The following is a 27,955-nucleotide window of genomic DNA, read 5'->3' as shown; positions in this document are numbered from 1 at the left end:
GAAATGAGAGTTGAATTCTGTTGGAGTTTCAAGTAGTGAGTTATTGGGGGGAGGGGGTGTGATTTTTGGCCAGGATGCAAGATTTATTTAATGGTTGACCAGAATTTTTCAGGATTGTGTCTACTATTGTTCTGAAGTTGTTATAATATAGTTTTTTTGTCTTCATTTGTTTTTTATTCTGGTATGGTTGCAGAACATTCTGGAGTTTTCTAGATGTTGTGGTATTTTCTACTTTTGCCATTCCTTCCATGCTTTTTCTGTACCTTACATAGCATTATACTCTGTGGATAGCCAAACTGCAGTATATGCTTTTAGTCTCCTTCCTCTAGTAAGAGCAAGGTGGTTTTGGAAAGTTGTACTGAGTTCATTTACAGCATCATCTAAGGGTATTTTTAGGATATTTCAGTTAACAGGTGATAAGGTAGTAATGGATATTTCTGGGTTAAACTTAAACAGGTTGTGTATTATTTTATAAAGATACTGTTTAAATGATTGTGTGTGTGTGTGAGAGATGTCTGGTGGTATATATATATATATATATATATATATATATATATATATATATATATATTTATGGGAAATGGTCGCTGAGGGAGTCTGACATTCTAACTGTGGTGGTGAATTTGCTATGGTCTGATACTACGATCCAGTCTAATAAGGAATTTGATGTCTTGCTATAATATGTAATGCTATTAATTAATTGTGTGAAACCATATAAGTTCTTGCTAGACAAAGGGGAGTTAGAGGTTATGCCCAACCAATTGATATTGATATCACCTAGTAATATTTTTTTCTTGTGGAATTGTTATGGACATGTAATGCAGGATATCTTCCCGTGTAGCTGTATTGTCACCAAAACAGATGTAAAGGATATTAAAACGTATCTTTTTACATGTTTATTTTCCAGAAAGTAATGAGAAGCTCTGCTGAATTGAATGTTGGTGTTTGTTTTATAAAGAAATGTGGCATTGCTGGGAAATATTAAACCAGTACTACTAGCTTTCCTCATTATACCATCATTACAGATAATATTATAGCTGGTTTGTTTAATTTCAGAGTGTTTTATGCTGGGTTTAAGCCAAGTTTTAGTTATAGCAAGAATATCAGGCACATGTTGAGTAATACAGGCTTGTGGTTCATTAATTTAATTTCTTATGCTTCTAAGATTAATAGCAATAAAAGCTACATTACTGGGGTTGGGGGTTGACTATTGTGGGGTTAGATTACTATGTGGAAAAGAATTGTCTTGATGTTGGTTGTGATGGGTGGGGCAGGATTAACGTGAATGCCTCCTTTAAGAAGGATTTTAGTATATTGAGGTATTATTGATTTTTTTTTTAGAGGTGGTGGTGCTGCGGTAACGTTGTCGCCTCACAGTAAGACGTTGTCCTGTTCGATTCTCAGCTAGAGCGTCTTCTGTGTGGAGACATGCGTGAATGGGTGTACCTTCGTTGAAGGTTGTGCGTCAGGGCCGGCAACTCGGCATGTAAAAATCTACTGCCAATCATTAGCGGACCGGAGTTCCGCTGTGGCGACCCCTAACCGGGAAAAGCCGAAAGACACAACAACAGATTTTTTTTTTTAGAGAGTATTTTTCCACTTAATTGATTTTTGATTTGAGTCTACATTTGCTGTAAAGATGAGAGGCATCATTAAATAGGTTTGGTGCATTGTGTGTAGAGTTTAGGAAGGAATTATGTCCAGGTGGTTGGGACAGAATTGTAGGGATGTTGAACTACTACTGAGTCATGGTAGATGAGAGATTTCTCGGTAGGAGGTTAAGAAAAGAGTATAAGTTAGAGGAGCAGCATGATTAAGAAGGGGGATCTGTATTTTATTGATGCCAGGTAGTGAAGAAGTAGGAATCTAGAAGGAAGCAAGAAGTCATAGGGCTGTAGGATATTTATTGGCGGTAGAGTTTGAAAGCTGGTAGAACAGAAACATTTTCTATGAAGAAAGAGATCTTGGTTGTCCTGGTAACTTCTCTTTCTGAAATGTGATAAATAGAGGGGTTTGGTAGGAAATAGTATAGTGATACAGTTAAGATAGGAAGTAGTCAGGGTTATTTGGGAGAAGTAGAAGTTGAAATGTAGAATAATAGAAAGGTACTGTTGGGGAGGGGGTCTGAGTATGAATATATTAGGTGGAAGTTGGGAAATAGAAAAATACAAACAGGAGCATTTGTATGATAGTAGTAAGGTCATTTGTGAAGGGTTAGGGAATGGATGTCACAAGTAAAATGTGTATGTAGGAGATGTAATGACAGAGTAAAAGAGAGTGGGTGAGAATTGATGGTAGGGTAGGACAGCAAAGAGAAGGCAAGTGTAGGAAGGTTTCCCACCCTCAGGTCAATTATTACAGAGAGCAATACATTTACAGCCAACACAAAGCAGAACAGATAGCCAAGTGTAGGAAGGTTTCCCACCTTCAGGTCAATTACTACAGAGTGCAATAAATTTACAGCCAGCACAAAGCAGAACAGATTTTCTTTCATTAACTGAATGTAGAAATCAAGAAGCTAGGGAGACTAAGTTGCTGTCATACACAATGTGATCTGTTGGTCAAGAAAAGGGACAGTTCTTTAGCTACATGCATACTTTTTACATGGACAGAAAATAACAAAGTAAATTAATGAGATTCATTAGCAGCAGTACACATACTGGAGTCAGTAAAGTTTAGTGTACACATCGTTGTCTTGATGAAATCACAGCAGTGAAGGTCATGAGATCAAGCAAAATGCCAGTCATGGGTATGTAAGCATTACCCACACAATTATTTTAAAAACACTACTCAAGAAACAAATTCGCAATCCAGTGACGTTATTTAAAAAGGTAAGTGGCTTGTGTAGCAGGATCATGCAAATGCACATTACAATCACCTAAATGCATTTTTGGTCAGTTTTTTTTTTCTTTTTTTTCTTCAGGTTAAGGGATTAAGGTGAATGCATTCATGTTGTTCTCCATGTTATAATGATTTACCCATTCTTAGCATCCCACAAGTACGCCTTTCTATTATTTCATTTACTGTGCATTATTCGGAGAGAAGCAGATCTGTATAGTATGGAGGATTTTTTAACTAGATTTAGATGTGGTGGCTAGGTGTTGCCTTCTGCTTAACATCACAGTACTGCTGTAGCTTTTATTTTAGTGGCTTGTGAAACTTTCACTTTTTTTTTTCTTCAGCCATTCCTTTTCCTCTGGGTAAGCATGAATTTGCAGTCGGCATGCTAATTTATTTTTTCAGATAGTGTGCATGTTTTAAATACAAACATCATTTAATTAAAAATGCATTTTGTAAAAGAGAGACTTAAATTACTTGGCACGCTGACTATATTATAACTAACTGCATATCATGGCAACAAATGGCAAAATCATATTTTAACCACTGTGAGAACTTGTGTTTTCGGTGAACTGGCGAATATATAGCCTTCCCAGGTAAAATAGGAATTACGCATGAACATTCTAGAATATATTCCTGTTGTACAATAGCACCTATTTATATTTTATTCATTAGCTGACTAGATAAACTCAGTAGACACAATCCTTGTGCAGGACATCTAAGGAGCATTGTGTTTTAAGTAACTTAGAGTCATAGTTTAGACAAATGAAGGCTGTGGGAATTACACTTTAATTAAAATAAATATCCTACCTATTTAAAACCTCATCACTGTATGACTCAAATTTCATTTCTTGTCTAACTCTTTACTTATGCATACTTATAAATATTCAGTGTTGGTTGGGGTCATCATGTTTCTTGATTATATTTTCTTTATTTTGATACTCATGTATTCTTACTGGCCAGCTGATCCAGTTTGCAGGTGTAATCTCCAAAGTGGTACAGAACATTAAATGGCCCTGGTGAAAATTTTAGGTTTAGAATGGATAAATGAATGACATACATCAGCTAAGTTGCAGAAATTCAGAAAGTGAAGATAAACAGAGAGGTGAAATTTGTTCAGCTTTAGGATCACAGAATAAAATGAATTACAAGGAAAATAAGTCATGACACCATGTACACCTTGCTGATACCCACCCTTTTGATGTACCTCCTGCTTCTAGGAGGGCAAGGCAAGTCATGCCCAGGATAAATGCATAGATGCCATTCTTGTTTTCAAGGTTACTCTTGAAGGTTGCAAGGGTGTCAGCCAGTTTAATGTATAAGGGCAGTTTATTCCAGAGGTGGGATAACAACTTTCTGTCCATCCAACATGCTTTGTCTGTATGATGGTGCAGACTCAAATATCTACTCTTAGTACAGTTGTTTGTCTTGCAGCAATATAAGAAAATAATGAGGGTTTGGTTCTTGATGGAACAGAATGCAAGGCACAGATCTCCACATACGAGTCTTTAAATCACCAAGTATATAGGGTTTCAAGTCTATCTCAGTAGCTCAGTACTTCAAGACCAGTAATCTTGGGTAGGAAATGCTGGGGCCTTTCTAGCTGTAATTTGACTGGACAGGTGCTACTGCTGTGTTAACTGCTCTAAATGTAATCAAATATCACAGAATGATAACTTCATTCAGCAGCACAAGATCCCTTTAGGTATCAGTTTTGCTAATTAGAGGGATTTCAAGAGGATTAATGCTACATGGAGGTGAAAAGAGGGGAAATTATTGACCCAAGTGTCAAGATTCCCAATTATCACTATTAGTCTTGAGTGGGGTACAGACAAACCCAATTTAAGGAGTTACATCTTCATGAGGCAGAAAAAGGCATAGCACTACTTAATACCTAGCTTTATAATGGCTAATTTTGTATGTACACGTGTGTTCAGTTTATAGATTTGAGAACTACACCTCTGTGATCTAATAAAACCTGACATTCTAAATATCATAGCAGAGAACAGAAAATCAATACAATAAATGAAATCCATCAGCAGTATGTGCTGCTCATCAGGACACAAATATGTGTGCATTTATACTCTTCCTGTGGTTAAAATTTTTAAGGTCTAAACTTTGCATGACACCTTTTTTTGAAAGAAGTGAGAGGAGTAGTAGGAACTGTAAACATGTAAATGGGTGAAAAGGGACCACATTTTATGGGGAGAACTAAAGAAAGCCATGCTATATTCCATATAATATGAGGTGTTTACATAGAAGAAGTACAGTGTAATCAATCACCTGTTACTAGGGCTTATGCAGTTATGAAACAGATACTTCTCTCCCAGTATATTTTACCCAAAGCACACAAAATGCATAATGCAAGGATCAAGAATGATTAAACTGATGCCATTGCTGGGTTGGAATGTCTATTTTAGGTTCACTGCATATGAGTGTTGCAAAATATAGACATAAACAGAAATAATCTCTGTAAGAAGATAAAACAGAGAAACTGTTTAAATGGAAGGGAATGAGAGGGTGGTACCCTATCAAGTACCACTCAAACAGTCTCCAAGAAGGGCTGACTACACAGAAGAGCTGCTAGGTCAATACGTACAAACTACAGACATAGTTTTATTTTCTGTAACTTGAGTTGGCCTTGTCATTTACTGGGGGAACCAACAATTTTAATACTCACAGTCAGAAGGTTGTGAGTATACCCCCCCTTCCCAAACAGGGGAGATGGGTCCCTATTGGATTACCAAAGTTTCAAAAGTTTGAACAGCATATGGCCGAGATCATATGACTGACGTTTTGAAACTTTGAAACTAAAATAAAACAAATAATATATATTTTTTTACATTTATGCAGGGGGGCAAGCCCCCCCTGAACCCCCACACCCCTGGCTAATTAAATATACTAACTCCGAGATCCCATTACAGTGGGGAAAATGGTAAATTTCCCATTTCCATGCTGTACAGTGATCTCCGTTCAACATGTTCAAAGTTTCAAAATTCAATCAAATGGTCTTGGCCATATGATATTCGAAGTTTTGAAACTTTGGTAATTCGATAGGGACCTGGGGAGAGACCTCCCCGACTATGAATTCTAGTCCAAGAACTAACACTGCATGCAGAGAAAGGAACAGGTAACACAAGATTATGTTTGAACTTCATACACAATTTTGAACTCCTCACTCATGTGTAAAGTAACATTCATATCCTATGAGCTTCTCTGCCTTGCTAGCCCATTTGTATCCATCCTGTGTTGACTACCACTTGACAGATGCAAGAAACCCAAACCTAAACCTGTAATAAGGCTACCCTAGGAATGCCTAGCAGATGCTTCTATGAGGGATGACTTCAACTCCCACCTTGGAAAGCATGTCTCCTATGTAGCACGGGTAGTCTCTCATATGGAGAAAATATATCATTTGATAAATGGTAACTTCCAGAAGCAATCTTTACAATCTCAAAATATGTATCAATATCCATATCTCTCTGTCTAGCTAGCTATACACACACACACACACACACACACACACACACACACACACACACACACACACACACACACACACACACACGCACACACACGCACACATACGCACACAAATACACACACTTTATCTCTACCTAAATGTATGTATCTGTAGCCATCTGTATCTAGGGATATATCAATATATCTAATATATGGGTCTACTTTGGAACATCAAAGTTTCAAAACTTCGAACTTCATATGGTCAAGGCCATAAAATCAAAGTTTTGAAACTTCAAACAGATTAAATGGAGATCACCGTACAACGCAGGATGGGAAATTTACCATTCTCTTCACTGAAGTGCAATCTCAGATTTGGTATATTTAATTAGCAGGGAGCATGGGGGGTGCAGGGAGGCTTACCACCTTTATAATTATTGAAGTTTTGAACTTTCAAAACTTTGATGTTATGGTCTCAACCATATGAAATTTGAAATTTTGAAACTTTGATGCTATGGTTTCAACCATATGAAGTTTAAAGTTTTGAAAGTTTGAGCTTCCAATGTAGATCTACATATATATATATATATATATATATATATATATATATATATATATATATATCTATGAGTCAGTAGCAGGAGCAACATGATTGCCTTGGCCAGGACTAAAGGACAAAAGTCAACAACTGAGTGTATCTCAAAAAATGTTTCTAATTTTAAAATAATAAAACGTTAACATGCAGCAAAGGATAATCGCTTTTGGGCCCCAAAGGCCCTTTTTCAGATCTAATTAACTTCTCCAAAAAAATACATTTTAAGAGCTCTTCTCCAATCAATGCTTTAGTCGCAGCCAACTCCTTCTTAATAATCCAAATCGATGATCTTCATTACCACCCCTAGCCAAACATATACGTGATAATGAATCAATTTAGTTTTCAGGGTATTACAAATTGTACATGATAAACCTAGAGGAGGAGATTTGGATAATAAAGTGGAACTGAAGGAAATGTATTGGATAGGAGAACTACAGGAACATAAATCTCTGAGACTTTACATGAACTATCCCATTAAGCTAGCCCTGAAAGGGTGTAGGCTGAAGAGAGGCTGATGATTGGTTTAACATTATCAGAATCCGATTGGATTATTAAGAAGTTGGCTGCCACTAAAGCATTGATTGGAGAAGAGCTCTTTAAGTGTATTTTTTATGGAGAAGTTAATTAGATCTGAAGAAGGGCCTTTGGGGCCTGAAAGCACTTATCCTTTGGTGCATTTTAATATTTTATTATTTTAAAATAAAGAATGTTTTTTGAGATACACTCAGTTGTTGCCTTTAGTCCTGGCCAAGGCAATCGTATTGCTTCTGCTACTGACTGTGTCCATTTTACTGCACGATATTTCAGTGGGAATATTTGTTTTTACATATATATATGTATATGTAATGTATCTATGTATCTATGTATGTATACATTATATATCTATATATGTACACACACACACACACACACACACACACACACACACACACACACACACACACACACACACACACACACACACACACACATGTATATGGGTCTACTTCATATGACCTAAACTCATAGCACTGACACATTAAAGTAAAAGGTATATGCCCTTTTCCCCACTGTAGTGCAATCCTGGAGTTAGTGTATATATAGTTGGGGGGTGTGGGGATTGAAGCCCCCCACATAGTTTAGGTAAATATTGTTTTCTGCAAAGAGTTATTCATTGCAGTTGTAAATATCCATGTGCATGGTTTAAAATGTATAAAGTATGTGGGGGGCTTCACCCCCACACCCCCCAATGTGGGAGACTGTGCCCCCACACCCCCTAACTATATATATTAACTCCAGGATCGCACTACAGTGGGGAAAAGGGCATATACCTTTTCTTTTAATGTGTCAGTGTTATGAGTTTCAGTCAAATGAGTTTCCAGTCTTTTGAACTTTCAGTGTTTTGGTCTCAGTCAAATGAATTTCAGTCAAATGAAATTTAGCTCATATGAAGTAGACCCATAAATATATATATATATATATATATATATATATATATATTATATTTACGGGAGTGCTTAATCAGGTAGTCTGTATAGTCGACATCTGTTTTGGTAACACATTTTGACTGATAAAACAGATGATCCAGATGGCTGACAGGTGTGCGAGATTGCACAATCCCCAGACTTGAAGAATTTGCCCTTTTCTGGGTAGTGTGTGATCACATAATTAGTATACATAATTAGAAGGGAGTATTGGGGGTGTAGCAGGGTTTGCCATATGCAAAAAAACACTGTGCTATCATTGCTTGTTTCAAGTTAATGCCTTGGAACCAGTATGCTGACCTGTCAAGGAGCATAACCAGGGATGTCTCCCTTCACCTCACAGAGCTGGTTAAAGTTAAATAAGTTTTGTTCTGACGTCAGGTCGAAACGGCATTAAAACACATAGGCAGTTCAGAAAATTAGTCCTAATAAAACAATTAAGGATGCGCACAGATTTTCACATCTACTAACAGCCAAGACAGTTGATTCAGAATTAATCAGAGGCAGTCATCTTTTTAGCTCATGCTAAAAATCTAATTTTTTTTGGAATGTATAGAAGAAGAGGTAGAAAACATGCAGACTTAATTTAATGCAGTTATGTGCATCATTCAGCTTACCCACAAAGGAAAAAGGAGACTGATCTAGGAAGCAAAGATAAAGTTAGGAGCAGTGCTCTGAAATTTACACTGAAGTTATTAGTCAGAAAAGAACATTGTATATTGTAGAAACTAAATCAACTACTTTATATTTATTTGAAAAGCATAATTTCTACTGCATAGGAATGAGGCAAGTCTAGGGACCTTTTTCTAAGAAAAATGACCATCTTGACTTACTGTTTTTCTGAAGAATTACTAACTCAGAAAAGGCACAGTGTGTAGTAGCAGGGCTATACAGGATGGGTACATTATAGGTTATACCCCTGCAGGTGTCGTGCATTAATAAGATGGTGACTGCAGTCGGGGGACTGGCACTCCAGGAATATGTATATTCAGGACATGAGTGTGCATACCCTTCAGAAATGGTGTGCAGTAATAACAGAGACATCATCATCATCATCGCTATGACAGTCTGCTCATAACTTTTCCTGTACCATATACTAATGGTTACTTCCTTTGGGAAGAACAAAACTGGTGTGACCTCTTACATGTAGTCCTGTACTAAAAATAAACTCTAACTAGCACCATGGAGCAGCACGGTAAGACCTGACTACATCACAGGTTATACTGAGTTCATTTAGCAGGTTCATCATCTGAGGCACTGACATGCGGGATTGTGTGCTTGTCCATCCTAGTACGGGAGGTGGGAGGGGTGGATGGATGGGACACACATCAGTTATATTCCCCTGGCAAAGGCTGGGGAAAGCCATTGCAAAGTGTTTCTAGAGGGTGAGCAGAGTGTCTTGCCAACATCAGCGCCTTTTGGAAGTTAAAGGAGGTTGAGTATGATCCTTCCATTGCATGTTCCACACATGGATCATTAATGAGGCATGTGCGGGAGAACAATGCTTCATGTGATACCCCCAAGCAGCAATATGATGCTGCACTAGGACACCTCAAACTTGTCAGAGGACCTCATCATGGCTTGATGATAGCCTAGAGCCATGTGAGAGAGCCCAGTAGTTGGCAAAAAATGCAGCACTTAATAGCAACAAAGACTGTAATCTAGCTGTAATTTCAAAATGACATCAGAAATTAGCATGATCTAAAACCCAGATGTGATCAAACATCAATTTCTGTAATGAATAATCTTCCAGCAATAGCTAATAAAAGCTTGTAAAAGCCCATGTGGACAGTGACTTCACATCTCAGGGAAACAGTATACAGCATGTTCAGGATAAACTGTGTCAGACCCAGGCTTTTAAGGGAGGTAGTATAGCATAACATGTATTCAAAGGCTCTGTCTGATGACATCATCTGTTCTATGGAGATTCAACACCTGCAGTTCCAGTTAATGCCTGGACTTTCTTTCCCCCACAAAAAAAGCTTGCTTAGCTTGGCCTCTGAGACTCACAGAGACAACAAATCACATTGGAAAGTATGTGTCTGTGTGCAAAGTGGGATGAAGTAGAAAATGAAGTATCATTACACCAGCGTACCTTTAATTTCTCTACAAACTGTCTAAAATTTCTCTAAATATTAAATGATTGTGACATACCTTGTACTGATTCATAACCGATGCTTTTATATTATGTCTTCTTCTCCTTTTGGCTGCTCCCATTAGAGGTCACCACAGTGGATCATTGTTCTGCAGAACAAGTGTCAGTAGAGCTTTTTACAGTGTTGAGTTACCAGCCCAGCACCCAACCTTCCTCAGAACGCACACACACACATGTACACATTCACACCTAGGTCCAATTTAGAATAGCCAATCCATTAGTACCACATCTTGGGAATCTGGGAGGAAAGTAGTGCACCCAGAGAAAACCCACGTGAACACAGAAGTGACATGCAGACTCTGCACAGAAAACAACCCAGCCGAAAATCGAAGTGGAGAACCTCTTACTGTCAGGTGACAACTCTAACCACTGCACCACTGTGCTGCCCTAATTTGTTATAATTATTTAAGCTACAGATGCTTTTGTATTATTATTGAAGATTGTAAAATTATTGTTCTTAAAATTTTTTGTATAAATTTGGAGCTTTTCTCCCCAGGCCTCTGCTGAAAATGGGCTTCTACCCAGTCGGACTTTCCCGGTAATCCAATGTCAATAATAAATAAATTAATTATTATCAACAAATAAGGTTTACCTGGTTTAGTATATTCATAATATTGGAATCTGTGAGTGATCCATATTTTCAAACTGAATCCAGACAGCACTCCTTTATAAAAATGGATTGAGATAGTAGTAGCATTAAACAGACAACACTGCATGTTCTTAGAGAACATCTCATTTCCTCAGTGAAATGTAATGTGCATAAATACATATGTCAGTACTAAAAAAGAGGACACTGGCCTCTAATTAGAATAACAGTTGGGGATTATATAGAAAGGGCATACTACCAATATAGTGATTCATTTGTTTATATTTATATGCATAAACTAGCAAATAACTAACAAAGACAACTCTGTGAATAGGTAATAAAATTGAGATGGACTTTTCAAAAATACTCTCCTATAAGATTCTTACACAGCTATATAAAACATTAAATTATTTCTAATCTTTCAAGAAGAAAGAAATCAATCTCATTTACTAAATTAGCCATTTTACCTTGTAGAATGGCATGTCAGCTTGTGTGCATATATTTGACAAAGTGTTTTCACATTTCTTTCCTCTAAGGTTTAACTGCCATACTACAAGACTTAAACGTATGGTTTGTTCTTTCCTCTATAATTTGAATGACCAGTACATTTGTTTTGCACTGAACATGAATGTCATATGCATAGATTTTAAGCAATTCAACATTTTAGCCCGCTAATGGTTTTCATCAGTATTAAAAATCCATTTATACAACCTGCAAACTACACTAAATAAGGTGGACAAAAAGATACAAAACAAAACCTTGTGATAGACAATCACCACACCTAGGTTAAAAAACTCAAAAGTACAAGCAGAAAGTGTGACTGTGTTTTACATTATTATTTTAAAATTATTTCTGAGACTGCTGTATCTCAGAGACTTCCTCTTCCTCCAAAGTATAGTGATCGTACAATAGTGTCTATAAATACTAGTGATACGGGAGGCATGGTCCCTATCCTGGGGATGCAGGTAAGTGAAGATCCTATTGAAAACCACTGGCAAAATGTTACTATAAATTCCAGCTTTCACTGAGTTAGGTCTAAAAGCCACACTTTTGAATGTGAAAAGATGCTGTAGTAATCTTCTGTCATATAGCCTCTATAAATTTCTGAGAAGAAAAGGCTAGGTACTAGAACCTGTAAAAAGACCAGTCTGAGAGGGCTAGATGGATAAGTACTATAATTTGTAAACAGACCAGTCTGAGAAGGGTTAGAAGGATAAGTACTAGAATGAGTAAACAAGCCAATTTGAGAGGGGTAGAAGGATAGGCATTAGAATTTGTACGTAGGCCAATATGGCAAGGGTTAAAAGGATAGGTACTGGAATTTGTAAGGAAGCCAGCATGGAAAGGGTTAGAAGCATCGGTACTAGAATTTGTAAGCAAGCCAGTCCGAGAGGGGGTTAAAGGGTAGGTACTAGAATTTGTAAACAGGCCAGTCTGAGAAGGGTTAGAAGGATAGGTACTAGAATTTTTAAACAGACCAGTTTGAGAAGGCTTAGAAGGATAGATACTAGAATTTATAAGCAAGCCAGTCTGAGAGGGGGCTGAAGGGTAGGTACCAGAATTTATAAATAGGACAGACAGACAAGGGTTAGAAGGATAGGTACTAGAATTTGTAAACAGGCCAGTCTGAGCAGGGTTAGAAGGCTAGGTACTATAACCTGTAAAACACCAGTCTGAGAGGTTTAGAAGGGTAAGTACTAGAATTTGTAAGCAAGCCGGTCTGAGGGGGGTTAGACTGGTAGATACTAGCACTTGTAAACAGGCCAGTCTATAAAGGGTTAGAAAGATATGTACTAGAATTTGTAAACTGACCAGTCTGAGAAGGGTTAGAAGACTAGCTACTAGAATTTGTAAGCATGCCAGTTCTAAAATGATTCACAGGTTGATGCATAAAAAAATTGTGATAATGTTACGTCACACAAATAATGCTTTGGAAAATCACTGTAAATATAGTATTTTCACACGGTATCTTAGTATATAATTTTTTATTTTGTTTCGCTGGTACTTCCCTGACCCCTTCCCATCTATCTGTTAAATATCTGATAAAACATACATAGCTTTTACACACTGATCATTTTTTTCTTTACTTTACGATATAAAAGTAACCATGCATGTGTTAAACCACCTACTGGCAAATGGCAAGCAAGCTTTTGGATTAAGTACATGAACGTACAATAAGATTTTACTCAAGAAAACTGCTAACACCAAAGATTAAGCACATGAAATGCAAATCACTGAATTGTTTAAGCAGCTGAATGGCAAAGTACTCAATTTGAACATACAGGCATTCCAGTTCTGCAATGTTTTTTCAACGGCCAACTCACTCTGTATACCCAGGGTGGTGGGCTATAACTCCCAAACCACAGCACAATTACTGTTCTTAGTTCTGGTTATCCAAATTTAAGAAAGTGTAATATGATATCTGCTATGAAAATCATTTATTTTAATTGCCTCAGGGTGGTGCAATCTATGACCTTTGAGTGAAAATATTAAGTAAGGATGATATGCATGGATCCTTCCCATCCCGAGCCTCCCTTGAACGCAGACATCCAGGCATTTTGCACACCCCCCTGTTACCATCTATGAGTAATAAATTCATTCTGTTTGAAATAACTCATAACATAGTAAGTCTGGTTTCCTAGGGCAAAATAGATCTTTAGAAATCACATCAGATGCATTTTCAATGTTATCTTTCAATATTCTTTTTATGTTTTGCTGTTACAGCATATTAGGTTTGCTAAATAGATCCATCAATCCATCCATCCATAGCCCCTTTTTCCCAGATGACTCTCGTTATTTAGCTAAATATATAATGCATAATTGAGGTACATATATCATACGTTTTATTATAGTAAACTGGGAGAGTAAAAAAAAACACTGGAAAAGAAGCTCTTACTTGTTGTGGTCATCTGTGCTTTGAAGGTAATAATTCATTGTATTAACCAAAAAGCTGAATAGTCGACTATATAGTGACTTTGCCAGTAGATCTCGGTACAGATTGGCCATTTCAACTGTATGCCTTCTCAAGATTGTATCTCCTAAAACAAATGCACAAGAGATCAACAAGAGGCTGGTTACACTTAACTGTGCCTCACTTCATAGGCCCAGAGTTTGTGACGCTGTGTAAAACAAGCCTTTCTCACCTTTAAAGTACTGGACATCAGACGTTAATGCTGAAGCAAGATCATCTGGAACTACCTGCAACATTCCTGCCACTGAGAAAAAAAAATACTTTATTACTCTAAGCAACAGCATGATGTGAATTAAATCAAATATCATACTTCACATTAAAATGATATTCTTGTTTAAGCAGTCCCTTTAAAAAGATACTAAACAGAAAGTATTACGATATTTTAGTCTAGATATTTCGTCTGTAGGCATATTTGACAAGGACTTTAAATGTTAAGTAGTTGAAGGGGAATTCTGAGTTTCCAGAGATCTTACACATTTCTAAAGCCAATAAAATGCTATGTTTTCTAAAGCCAATGAAATACTATGGTATTTATTTGCTACTGGCATTCAATAGTAAGCAAGAAAACACAGATCAGTGTTGAGTATTTTAATTATTGCCTTATATACTTCCACACATACAGAACATTTTGATTTTGCACGTGTATCAAACTACTTATTTTAGCAGATGCAGTTTTTTTATCTCATGAACAAAATGAATATCTTATTTAGTTTTGCACCACTGCTGCCATCTCCTGGTGATTTGCATAAACATTGCTACTGCAATCCCAGAGCATAATATTCTTCTACTGACCTTGTTCAATCAGCTGCAGGTCTGACACAAATGCTGTCTCAGCGTCTGTAAGGGCTGTGAATCGAATATCTCCAATACACAAGATTGCTGAGAGAATCACAAACAGGTTTTCCATCTCCTAAATAGATTTTAGTAAAAACTATTAGTCACAAGAAAATTAATCAAGAGAAAAATATCTTAAGGGAGGTAAAATAATTGAAGTTGTTTTGTGGAGACATATTCATGCGAATAATTCAAACCTCATATGAACATTGGGAAGCGACATTAAGAGGGTGAGAGCTTTAAATTAAATGAAACATCACTTTTGTGATGTTCAGCATGTATTTATTGCAAACACAGTTTTTAAATGCAGATTCCTTTAAACAGTCACTTAAAATAGCTTTGTTGCCGGATTGACGCATAAGACTATACGTTCATTCAAATAAATGCATGTTAAGACTATAATGAATGATATAAATTATATAAATTATATAAAAAGAGCATCATTTACAGATGTTTCTAATTTGAAAATGTTAGTAGCCCATTGAACAGTTCTACTAGGATAAAACTGTAGACCTAGGAATTGTAGCCTGTGCTCTGAGGGAGATGCATGACATAAATTAATGTTTTAAACTAGAAAGTGGGCAGGAAACATTTTTATGTTTGTTATCTAGATTACTGATAAAGTGTAATGTGCTTCCAGCAGAGAAAATGGTGTAAATCAAGTTCTGATTTTAAGTCCAGCAGATTCTGAAAATTAATGGACTCTGCTCTTAGTCACGTAATTTAAACCCACTAACACTAGAATCCTAGGTGTCAAAAAATGCCAAGCAAAATATATCCTGTGGTTTAAATGCTATGAGTAGCCTTTCAAACAGAACATTCAACTCAGCTGAAAAGGATAGTGTGAAAAGTACTATTCGGATGGACATGCTTTATCTGGTAGTTTATTATCATGCATATATGAGGTTATGAACAAGTCAGCTGTAACATACCATTAAGTCCACACTTAGAATGCCATGCCAAAGAGTTAAAAAAGTTTTGAGAAACATTACACTTCCAGGTCACTTCATTTCTAAGCTGTTTTTTTTTAAGCTTCAATGTATATTAAATAAGAGCAGAACAATAAAAATGCATACAACTAATCACAATAAAGTGAACAACTTTAATTTAGGCTAAATTGACCTAGCTTTTAACAGTTTAGTAAGTCAAAACATATATACTGATAGGTACAATTCTAACTTCAATTTTGTAGTGATGGTGAAACAGTTCTGAAGCCAGAAACCTAAGGGATGCTATTAGGCAGATTCAGAAACATCTCAGAGCTATATGCTGATGAATGAAAATGAGCAATGATTTAATATGGGTTAGGGAGTTTCAGTCAGATCTGACTGCTATAATAATAAAACCATATAAAGTACAAGGCAACTGGGACTGGATACCATTAACACCTTGCTAGTGCCTACCCTAGGCTTTCTCTCCCTTTAGAAGGAGGGACAGGTCAATCACACGGGGGTGAATTTATGAATGTCCATCAAGTAATCTAGTTGTGTTTTGGAGGAAGAGAGCAAACTGCACTGCTTAACTGGAAATGAAGTTTGCTCACAATGAGTGAAAAAAAATTCTTTCTCCATTTTATTTTACTTGTTTAAATAGATTTAGGTCTCTGGATGGCCTGAGTGATGAAAGTATGACAGGTTGCACTACTGGATCCCTTAAGACTTGATTACTGAGGTACAGATCACCCATCTAAGGAGTCTATATTATATAGAATACAGGGTTACAGAATCCAGTCTCTCCTGACAGCCCATGTTTTTAAGCCTTTGATGTTTTTAGTTAGGAACCTCTGTGGTCTTTCCAGTTACATGATGTATCTAGTGAGAAACATCCAAAATGGAGCATTGTATTTTATTATAGGCCTAATCAATAAGGAATACAAGGCAGTAAGGCCTTCTTTTCAACTTGAAGATATATGTTTTACAACGTGTTGCAAAAAGTAAAAGGACTTTCATCTTCAAAAATGATATAAATGACTGAGGAAGCAAATATGAATGAAAAAAAAATAACTAGGGGAGTGCAAACGTGTTGGGAAAAAGCACTACAGCTATCACTATTACCATTACTATTACAATTACTAATACTATTACTAATACTATTACTATTATTATTACTATTATTACTACTATTACTACTTCCACTGCTACTATTTTTCATAGCAGGGATACTACTCATCTAGCAGAAGAACCAGGAGATGAAGAGAAACGTGGCTCAAATTCTAGAAATGCATGGAGTGGACATCAACGAGAAAGAAATAAGAAAGAAATGCAAAAATATTTACAACAAGAAAATAAAAAGGTTAATAGGTAAGTGCTACCCTTGCAGGCAATTTCCTTTTTTTGTGCTTGAAATAACCTATTCCATTTGATCATAGACTGATCATGTCCATCTCATCATCTATAATTATATATTACTCCTAATGAGAACAATTAGAATCATACCATAGATAATATAAGGGGACCCGTGCATGTTATAAAGCATTTTGGGGCTGCATCTGTCCATCAGTAGTAAAGCAGACAGTCCTGGTGAAAATTTTTTGTTCCCATTCACAGATTTATATATTGTGCTCAAAAATGTACAATGATGGCCTTTGTTTTATGTGGATGGGGAGTCTGTTCCATATCAGCTGTATCCTCTGTGATATATACCTGTCCCTACAAACTGTTCTACTGATGTTGCAGAAGAGGTTTAGATCCCTAGACCAGGTAATTCTTATGCCATTTGACTTGCTGATGTACAGTAAATCCATGAGTAACTGGACAGAGGATGCCTTGTATGCCAGACACGGGCCACCTCTAAGGAGTCTGTAGGATACTGAGTATAGTGACAGGGCTTTGAGTCAGTCCATGTAGGACATGTTTTGGCCCTGAATCCTTTTAGTAAGGTATCTTTGTGGGTATTCCAGTTGTTGCATGTGACTGGATAGATACATGCTAAAGGGGACATTATATTTAATGACTGAACTAATAAGGGCTGAGGAAAGGGTGACAGTGACATCCCTAGATCTAGAGACAATCCCCTTGGATATAAGCTGTGCAATATTAAAGGACTTTCTTACAAGAGACACACATTGGTCAAAAATTAGGTTACTGTCCTCATAAGTTCCAAATCCCGAACAACTGAGTCAAATCTTATTCACATAATGTCAATGTGGTAGTTGACTGGGGTAAATCATTTCCCAAAGGAGACAATAAAGTTACTGTCAGCTGCCTGTCAGGTGCCAGGATCTGCCACATAACACATGCACTCAGGTCACTCCACAACAAGTACAAATATGACTCTGTCATTGTCCATGTTGGTGTGAATGACCTGAGACGTACCTCCATGGATGACATGAAAAGAGACATCGAGGAGCTCTCAGATCTTGTAGTCCAGGCAGGTATGACCCTAACCCTGAGTAGCATCCTGCCATCACCCAGAATGATACCACAGTACAATGACAAAATGATTGACTTCAACAATTGGCTAAGCTTCTGGTGTCATTATAAGGGGATCCAGTATCTGTCTGCCTGTTATGACATGGTTGACAGACCACGATGCTTTGCCAGAGATAGCCTGCACCTGTCACCCCTGGGATTCTGGATACTGGCTAAGGCTCTTGGCACCCCTATAGTGCCTTTTTTAGGCAAGGTTCAAATGCTAAATTCATCACTCTAACAGGTACAAGGAAGCAAACTCTGAGTGTAATGCTACTCAATGCTAGAAGTCTAAACCTCAAAATGCACTCACTCGAGGCACTCCTTAAAATGGTGAACATCGACATCTGTGCAATGACTGAGACTTGGTTCAAGGCTCCAGAGAGCACCCCTGCATTACCAGGCTATAATTCATACCACACCTTTCGGCCACCTAACCTGGACTAAAACACTAAAGGTGGAGGCGTGTCCATATTCATTAAAGATATGCACACCTCCAGGCTATTTGCTTAACATAATGCATCTGACATTATCCAAGTGCAACTAACACTGGGCAAGACTGCAATCCAGATTGTAGCTTGTTACAGATCTCCCACCACACCCCAGGATTCCCACTTTTCATTTCTTAAGATACTGAAAAATATTAAGGTACAACCCAATACATTAATTATGGGCGATTTCAACTACCCCACCATCAACTGGGAAAAACTACTCATGTACCAACTCATTCGCTCAACGTTTTCTGGAATTCATAAATTCCAATGCCTTGGATCAGCTTGTCCACACCCACACCACGGGCAGCAATATTCCGGACCTGGTCATTACCAATATGGGTAACCAGTGTTCCACACCAGAGGTCATCTTCTGGCTGGTCAGATCCGACCACAAGCTAATCACCATAACATCCATATCCCACCCCCACCACCCATTAAGGAAATCACCCTCAAAAACTACTCCAAAGCCAACTTCATGCTTCTTAAGACAGAAGTGGCAAACTTCACAACACTCATGCAGACAGAAAATAGAGGTACGAATGCTGAATCTTACACAAATGCACTGTATAAGCACATACACGAGTCCATGGATCGTGTCATCCCCAAAAGAACCAAGATGCTATCCTCCAAAAACAAGGAAGCCAATCTGGTGATCTCAAGCCATAAACAAACTCTACTACATTAGGAATAAGCTGTTGCAAAAAAGAGTAAAATACCAAGATTGGAGGAACTCCCTGGTCAGCCTCAGGAAGAAGCTGAGATCCCTCATAAAATTCTCCAAAGCCAGTTATAAAAATAAAATTGCCACTGATTCCAAAGACAACCACAAAGAATTCTACAGCTATGTCAAGAATCTCAATGGCAACACTCAGATCTGCTCTGAGCTACAGCACAATGGCACTAAATATACAGAACCAACCAATATTGCCAACATCCTGGCAGATAGGTTCAATGATAACTTTACCCCCCCCTCTCACCCTCCAAAGGGTCCATCTTAATACCGGAAGAATGCAAAGCCTCTGTAATCATGGATGGACAAGTAAAGACCGCACTCTCCAAAGCCAAGAACATAGCATCTATGAGACCAGACAACATCCCAGGCTGTGTACTGCACAAACTACAGAATGAACTGGCAGCCCACCTAAGTACCATGTTCAGTCATAGCCTCACCTCAGGCTATGTGCCTACTGATTGGCACACAGCGATGGTATTCCACTCCACAAAGGGGGTGCCACCACAGACCCTGGAAACTACTGCCCCATTAGCCTGATGAGTCTAGTCTGCAAGGCCATGGAATGTATCATCTTGGAGCTTATAAACAAAGACATAGGAAACCTCCAAACCATGGACCCCACTCAGTTTGGGTTTGTAAAAGGTAGATCATGTCTACTAAACCTGACCGACTTCTTTGAAGCAGTCATTAGAGCCGTAGACGTGGGCAAGTTAGTGCAAACAGCCTATCTTGACCTTGCCAAGGCTTTCAATACCATCCCCCACTCTGGGTTTATAGATAAACTCACTAAACTGGGCATAAATCTCTATGTCACAAGATGGGTGGCCAACTGACTCATTGACAGAACCCACACAGTAAAAGTAGCCAACTCCAAGTCCAACTTCAGACCAGTGATGAGTGGAGTACAACAGAGTTTGGTCCTGGGTCCTCTCCTGTTCGGCATCTACTTCTCTGAAGTGCAGGCCAACACAGAAGATCTTTGGCTAACAAAGTTCACAGATGACTGCAAACTGGGAGCCATAATAGAATCACCTAATGATGTAGACATTCTACAAAAGGGCCTCACAGAGATAGATGCTTGGTGTCAAAGTCATGGCCTCAAGCTCAGTGCCAAGAAGTGCATTGTCATCCCCTTTGGGAAAAACTCGGTACCCATGAACTACCACATAGGTGGTAGCTAAGAGACCTCAGGACACAGATGGACAGTAGTCTCTCCTTTGATAACCACATCACCACAGTAGTCAGAAAATCCTTCTATGTGGCACCCCTCATCACAAAAGGGTTCTCCTCTAGAAAAAAAAAGGTCATTGTTCCTCTCTACTCATCCCTCATCAGACCCATTATAGAGTAAATGCCCCATTTGGCATGTATCTTACAAGACATCTACAACAATTGGAAAGGCCACAGAAATACCTCACTAAGAGGATTACCAGCCTCAAACAGATGCCATACACAGACCATATAAAAAAACTCCAGCTCTACTCTGTCGCATATTACCTACTCAGATATGATCTCTGCCTAACATATAAAGCTATGTCAAACCCACAGCTGTTGGACATGCTACACTGAAAGAAATCCCAATTTCTCTGAACCATACACTCCAGGGACCGAAACCTTGTTGCCACAATAAAGAGAACATGCTGGACGGATAGATTCCTGGCCCAGAGACTTCCAATACTCTGGAACAAACTACCCATTCATGTCAAGCAAAGCTCCTCATTGGCCCTCTTTAAGAAAAATCTTGACGACTGGATGGGAAATAAAAACTTTACCCCGGGGATCACTTCTGTGGCACTGCTTGACAGGGGCACAGGAAATAATTTTCTTGGGTGGTGAAAGCCAAGGAACCTTTTTGGCTAGGCATATATAGGCCCCAGGGCTGATAGCCTAGTACCTACCTATAAACCTATGAATCTATAATGCATTTTTTTGGCATTTAGTTTCAGACCATGATTTTGACACCAATTATTTATTTGAGACAAGCCTTCCTACAGAATAGCTGAGTCATTTGGGGATTCAATGACTCCTCCTAGCTTGCAGTCATCCATAAAATTAGACAGTAGGAGTCATTTGTTATTGGCTTTAACTATTCTGTCATTAGAAAAGGAGGAGGACAAATGGAACATTTACATCAATAGGACAGCCAATTCTCACCCCAATTTGGTCAAATGATAGGTGCTGCTTTGGGTCTCTGCATGGTGAAAACTAAATATTGCCTCCACCAAAAGTGAAAGAGCTGCATGCAGAAAGGCCATCCATGTGTGACCAAGATGTGGCGGATCAGAAAGATGATAAGCTGATCTAGTTTTATTTCAAAGTCAACCATCAAAAATAGTTCCTTTCAGGCAGTAGACAATCCATGTTTAATTAGTGGTACTGGAACAGTTGAACAGAAAGTGTGAGACATTTTAAGGAAGAACTGGTTTTATGTACAAATGAAGGAAGTGATAACTTCTCCATTACAAAATGTGTATCTTAACAAGATGCCACTTGTTGTCTATGTGGTCTAATATGCAATAACCCTTTTCAAAAATTATTTGTCAGGAAATTAGGAATAAAGGAGGGGATCCAGAGGTAAAGAAGCAGAAATGGCCTAACAGTGTACTTTTACTGATGTATACATAAAGCCTAAGTCAAGCAGTTCATACAGGTACTGAATACCCAGATCAGCCCACCACTTTGGGATGGATTTTGTTCTCTGTTATGGCAACATTTAAATATTTTACCTTTATTTAAGTATGATTACCTAGCAACAGGTTTTCTAGTCTCCTTTAATACCAGTTGCAAGTTCTCTGAAAAAAAGTGCATAGATTGTATCAAAAACCTATCATCTCTACAATTAGAAAGAGATTTTCTATGTGGTGGATCAGGAACCCCTTGCACTTTGTGAGCAAGTCTACTCTTGATGCACTTTTTTGGTAATTGCCTCTGGCTAGGTCCATAAGAGGGATGAATCAATATCGTCTAGGCCAAAAAGGAACGACCAGTAGCATCTGCGGCAAGTCCTTCTTGATCTTTAGAAGAACTTTGGGAATCAGAGGAAAGAAGGAAGCATAAAGAAACATTCATGTTCATGGAAAAGGAAAGTATTCATTTCCATTTTTGCAAGGTGTCTTTGAACAGAACTGATTTGTCTATTGATACTGAAGGCAAAGAGATATACTTGAGGAGTTCCCCACAGGCGGACAATGTCCTAATAAACCTCTAAGTGTTACAGCCATTTATGAGGGTCTATCCTGAACAGGCTCAGAGACTTTGCTATTGCATTCTTTTCTGGCAGAATGTATGTTGCCTGAAGAGTTAGGCTGTGCTCTTTTGCTATTTCCCAGGCAATTATGGCTAGTCTACAAAGTGGATAGAGTATTAATCTCTCTTGTTTTTTTGTTTTTTTGTTTTTTTTATAAAGCATATCACATTGATGTTGTTTGTAATCTCTAGCAGGGATACAGGCATACACAGCTGATTTAGAACTTTAAGATCTTTTCTAAGGGCCATCACTTCTTTGAGATTTACCTGTTTTCATCAGAAACGAGGTTCCCACATACCATGGACCTTCACACTTTGAAGTACTACCTTCCCATGTGAATTCTGAAGTATCTGTAGTGATTGACTCGTGAGTTGTGGGGAAGCCTGAATTCAATAATGCTTGATTGGCCTAACAGAGAAGTGCTATAGTGACAAAAATAATGAACAGAAATTGGGAAGGTTAAAAGATGACAGTGCTGTGCCCAAAAGACTTGATGTAGCACTGAACTGTCTGCATATGCAGCCTAACAAATGGAAGCATTCAGAATGGATGAGACTATGTAATCCAGGATACTGAGATATTATTTTGCTGTATATTTGTGTTAATGAGACAGATGTAAGAAATGGAGAAGGTAAGAGGACACCTTTTCTGGAGTTAGGAAGGCTGTCAACAGAGAGATGGCTAGAGGACATCTCAGAAAAATTAAACTGTGTGAAGAGATTAGACATGACTTGTTTAGGTTTGGTTTGAAGTCCAGGTAGCTGAAAAGATCAATAGTGATGTTAAAAGGAATGTCTTGGACAGAAGGAGCTGTAATGAGGCAATTATCCAAATAGGGATAAATATGGATACTTTGGCATCTGCAGAAAGCTATGATTAGGGCAAAGCATTTTGCAAAGACTCTTAGGGAGGCAGGAAGACCCCAAAGGCAAATATATAAACTGAAATTGCAATCCCAAAGCAAAGAATTAAAAAAAAAAAAGACCTGTGATTTTTGAGGATGAAATGCACAAGATGCATCTCTGAGATCTTGAGTGAGCAGAAAAACATTGGGAAATAGCAGAAGAAAGAGGATTTATAAGGTAAGCACTATAAAGAAGGTGTTCAGCTTTGAAAAGTACAAACATAGGCCTTCATGTGTGTTCTTTTCTGGGGAGTAGAAACATCCTTGAATAAAATTATTTCCCTTATAGTAATGAGAGAACAATCTCTATTACTCAGTGGGATAAAAATGATGAAATAATGTGAGGGAATAGATGAATCTGTTTGTTTGGAAGTTGAGGGATCCCTGCTTGAAAGGGAGGGAAAGCCCAAAGTAGTTTTTAATCATCTTAGATTATGTTTAGATCCTAAGCATTTGATGTTCTCTGTATTTGGAAATCAAAGAAGTAAAATGGATTACCTGCGGTCTAGAAGGGAAGTCTGGAATGGGAAGGGAAGGAGAGGGTCACAGTCACTGGTTTCTCTTTTGAATGAAGGGTCAATTTTCTTTTTAGAACATCCTTGGTATTTTATTTTCCTACATTGTTATTCAGCAGTCTTTTGCTGTTTAAATTGCTTTCTAAATAAAGGTATAGAGGAAGAAAGGGTAATTCCTTTGATTTTTACACATGGGGGAAAGAAAGAGTTGTTTGACTCCTTGCATCAGTTTTCCCCTTATTCCATTTTTTAAGAACTTCAGTTGAAGAGTTACCAAAACAAAGATCTTTGTCAACAGTGTATTTAAATTTGCACCTTTATATCATCAAGAATGATTTGATGTCTGACTCATGTAATTCTATACATTACAGTTCCAGTAGCAGCCACCCAAGAAACAGCACCAAGGTGCATAAAATGCAGACTTAATAGAATGCTTAGTGACTCAGAAAGCAGATTATAACATGTCAGGGAAATTAGATTTAGCCTTTGAATTCAGATGGCAAGATACAGATTGATCCATATTGGCAAAATAGACACTATATATTTGAACACGACTATTTGGCAGTTAATTGCCCTAAATGCCAGAGTAGAAGATGCATTAACTTTCTTTCCAAATCTGTCAGTGCTGCAGTTGTCTTTAACATTCTGGAAAATATTGGCAGATGAAAAAGCCTTGAAATTTCTCTCCCATCCAAAGAGATAGTATCAGGGTCTGCAACAGGGTTCTTACATAGAAATGCATACTAGGTACCCAGTAAGATCTCTCATTTTTTTTTAAGTCCAGGGGCTTGGGATTTTGGTGAGATAGAAGAAGAAATAAAGGAATCCTCTAAGGTCCCTAATACAGGAGGGATGGCATCTAGATTAGTGTAATCCACATTGACAAGCCAGTAGTACTTTTTTTGTGATTATGACATTTCCCTACCTTCACAATTGATGGACTCCTTCATCTTGGAGATAGTATCCCCCAAAACAATGTTTTCATTTGAAGAACCCAGAAAAAGGTACCTTCTGATCCTGATGCACAAAGAATATAAGAAGATAAGTAAAAGGCATGTTCCAGGCAGAATGTCTTCTTCTGAGGGAGAACAGGTTCCCTTTCTTTAAAGACGTACAAGAAGGAAGGCAAGGCTGAAAGGATTGAATGGCTTTAAATAAAACTTGTATAAAATTGTACCAGTCCTCCAGGGCACCCTTCTGCACAGAAAGAGTTGAAGGAGGAGACAGTATAATTCTATCTATATCTATATACGTATATCTATATATGTATCTATATGTGTGTGTGTGTGTGTGTGTGTGTGTGTGTGTGTCGACTATGCTTATTTTGTTTCCCCAATTTTATGCAAAATTGGAGTTAGCATATATAATTAGCATAAGGTATAAGGGGGGCAGCACCCCCCACCCCTGCAAAAATGCTTATTATATTTTGTTTCGTGTCACATGAGTAGTATTTGATGCAGTGTGAATTATGTTTTAGTTGTTTGTCAACAAAAGTGAATCTCAACGTAACATTAGATCATTAGATGATTCTTATATATTTATATATAGTAACATAAGATGATTTTACATATATATTTATATATATATATATATATATATATATATATATATATATATATATATATATATATATATATATAACATTTAATTTTTACTTTGGTGGCCCTGGTCATGGCTGAAACTGTCTGAAGGACCAGTTCACTTGCAAGTTAACAAGTAGCTAAGTTAATCGCAAAGTATAGTATGCAATGAAAGAGGAAAATGTTCCATGGAAACATTGTGTTTACAACACAGTTTTTCACAGTCACAAAATCAGGGTAAATACTTATTTACCTTTTTAAGAGAACTCTGCTTCAGGGCAATATTATGAGAAACCCAGCCTAGTATTCAACACTTTCCTTTACAAATGCACTAGCAGGGCAGAGACTTGCAAATAGAGAGGTAGCATTAAGCACCATTGCAGGATTTTACATTGCATTCAAAGAGACTTTAAGGTGAATAAGAGTAAAACATTCAAAGAACTTACCAAGCAGTTAAATCCAAATGCCCTAAAGGCTTGTTTAAGGAGGGAGAACTTCTCTTTATTCCATGAGTAAATGGCTGTTGATTCATCTTGAATAGACTGATTTAAGTACCTGAAATTTAAAGAAAATGTTATTACTAGTCATAACCTAACATGTGACTTGAATTCTGCTCTGCCTTCCTTCATCTTAGTTTCTAAAGTTAGAAAATGTAATTGGAAAGCTACAACAGAAAGCAAACACTTCATGCTGGTGCTTTAAAGACTCGGGATTGCAATGCAACTCCTTTGTAAAGGTATTTGGTGTTTGAGAAGCTTAGTAGTCAGACTCTAGGAGAATGTTTTCATTTGAATGAAGAGAATGCTATATCCCCATTTAGATTATGGTATCTTATTTTGATATGCTTTGTTAAAACACTTGTCAGAGCAGGAAAGACTTGTGCAGCCTTCTAATTAAGTTGGAAGGGTAACAATGACTGATCTGATGAACAATCTCAGGGATTAGCCCAATTCTGTGCCATTAAAATGCAAGTTCAGCTCTAATTGTACTGGAAAAAAATGAAATGTCTGAGCAATGGGTAAGCTTTCTTTACATAAAAGTATATCAATCACAGTCTGTAAGCTGAGAAGACTCAATCTCTTCCTCTCTCTAATTAGATTAACCACTGTCTCACTGCCACCCCCCCCCCCCTGTCGTGGAAGTTTCATCACACTGTTTTCTCACCTGTCCAAAACTAACACTCCTTATAACAGTCCAAGTAGCCCCATCCCTTCTCACTTGGATAATTAGTTCAATTCTCACTCTTGAATGTAACTATACTTTCACAGTTGCTCTACTACTAACATGCCATAATAGATTTCATTATCAGCCACTTTCACTCTTTCTAATATTTCCATAGTTAAGCTGCCTCTGCTTTTCATTATTTTAGTTGTTAGAAATCTCAGGCAATAATTCAGTATATTTTGCAGTTTTATATCTACCTTTGTTGTACGAAAATGTGTGACTATTTCTAATGACTGCTCAGCACTGTATATACCTACGCATGTTATATACAAGCTCTCTTCCTAAATCTTTATGTAAGCTATTGTGAGATGTTTTTCTCTTATGTATGTACATACATAACACAGTTACCTATATTTTGTATTTCTTACGATATCATGTAACTGTATTTAATGTAGGCATCAAAACCATTGTTAAATGTGAAGCTTTTCTTCCTGAGCCTCATCTGAAAAAGAGTTTTATCCCAGTCAGGTGTGTCCAGTAAACAAAGATAAATAGGCTCACTGATGTTGATTGCCTAGTAAGAAGTGGATTTCAGCCAGACATTCATTGCTAGTACTGCATCTTAGGAGCACTGGCAGTCAGATTCTACCCTTATATGGAAGGGATTCAATGCAAGGTACAGTTGTGGATAGGAGCTCAAGTCCATCACAAGTACAGGCTTACTCATGTACACACTACGTATACACTTAAGGGAAAACACCAACACTGCAATAAAACATTAAAATGAGATGGAAAATACCAGTAAATTGTGCAACAAAATATGTTTTACATTTCTATTTGTTATACATCCAGAAAGAAATCCCACTGATTACAGATAATATGCCATGTGGGGACTCAGATAATAAACAGGGAGCCACACAGAAATGTTAAGCTGTGACAGTACATCAATCTTCACACATCTTGGCTTCACTACCTTACCAGGGGTGGCCTAATGGTTAAGGTGTTTG

The 27,955-nt window shown here is 37.6% G+C and overlaps 1 protein-coding gene across 1 annotated transcript in view; it reads right to left on the bottom strand.

The window, feature by feature from the left end:
* Positions 1-27,955, bottom strand: part of MYO16 (myosin XVI) — a 2,679,924-nt gene that overhangs the window by 1,176,597 nt on the left and 1,475,372 nt on the right. The window contains exons 17-20 of the mRNA XM_044071347.1: positions 26,231-26,339; positions 14,860-14,977; positions 14,240-14,311; positions 13,993-14,134 (exon numbers count right to left, since the gene is read on the bottom strand). Coding sequence (XP_043927282.1) covers positions 13,993-14,134; positions 14,240-14,311; positions 14,860-14,977; positions 26,231-26,339 — 441 coding nt within the window. The remainder of the gene's footprint in view (positions 1-13,992; positions 14,135-14,239; positions 14,312-14,859; positions 14,978-26,230; positions 26,340-27,955) is intronic.

Source organism: Protopterus annectens, chromosome 5.part0 (assembly GCF_019279795.1).
Source record: "Protopterus annectens isolate FY-2018-M chromosome 5.part0, PAN1.0, whole genome shotgun sequence".
Taxonomy (NCBI): domain Eukaryota; kingdom Metazoa; phylum Chordata; order Ceratodontiformes; family Protopteridae; genus Protopterus; species Protopterus annectens.
Note: the sequence above shows the minus strand (reverse complement) of the source record. Positions and strands in the feature narration are given on the sequence as shown.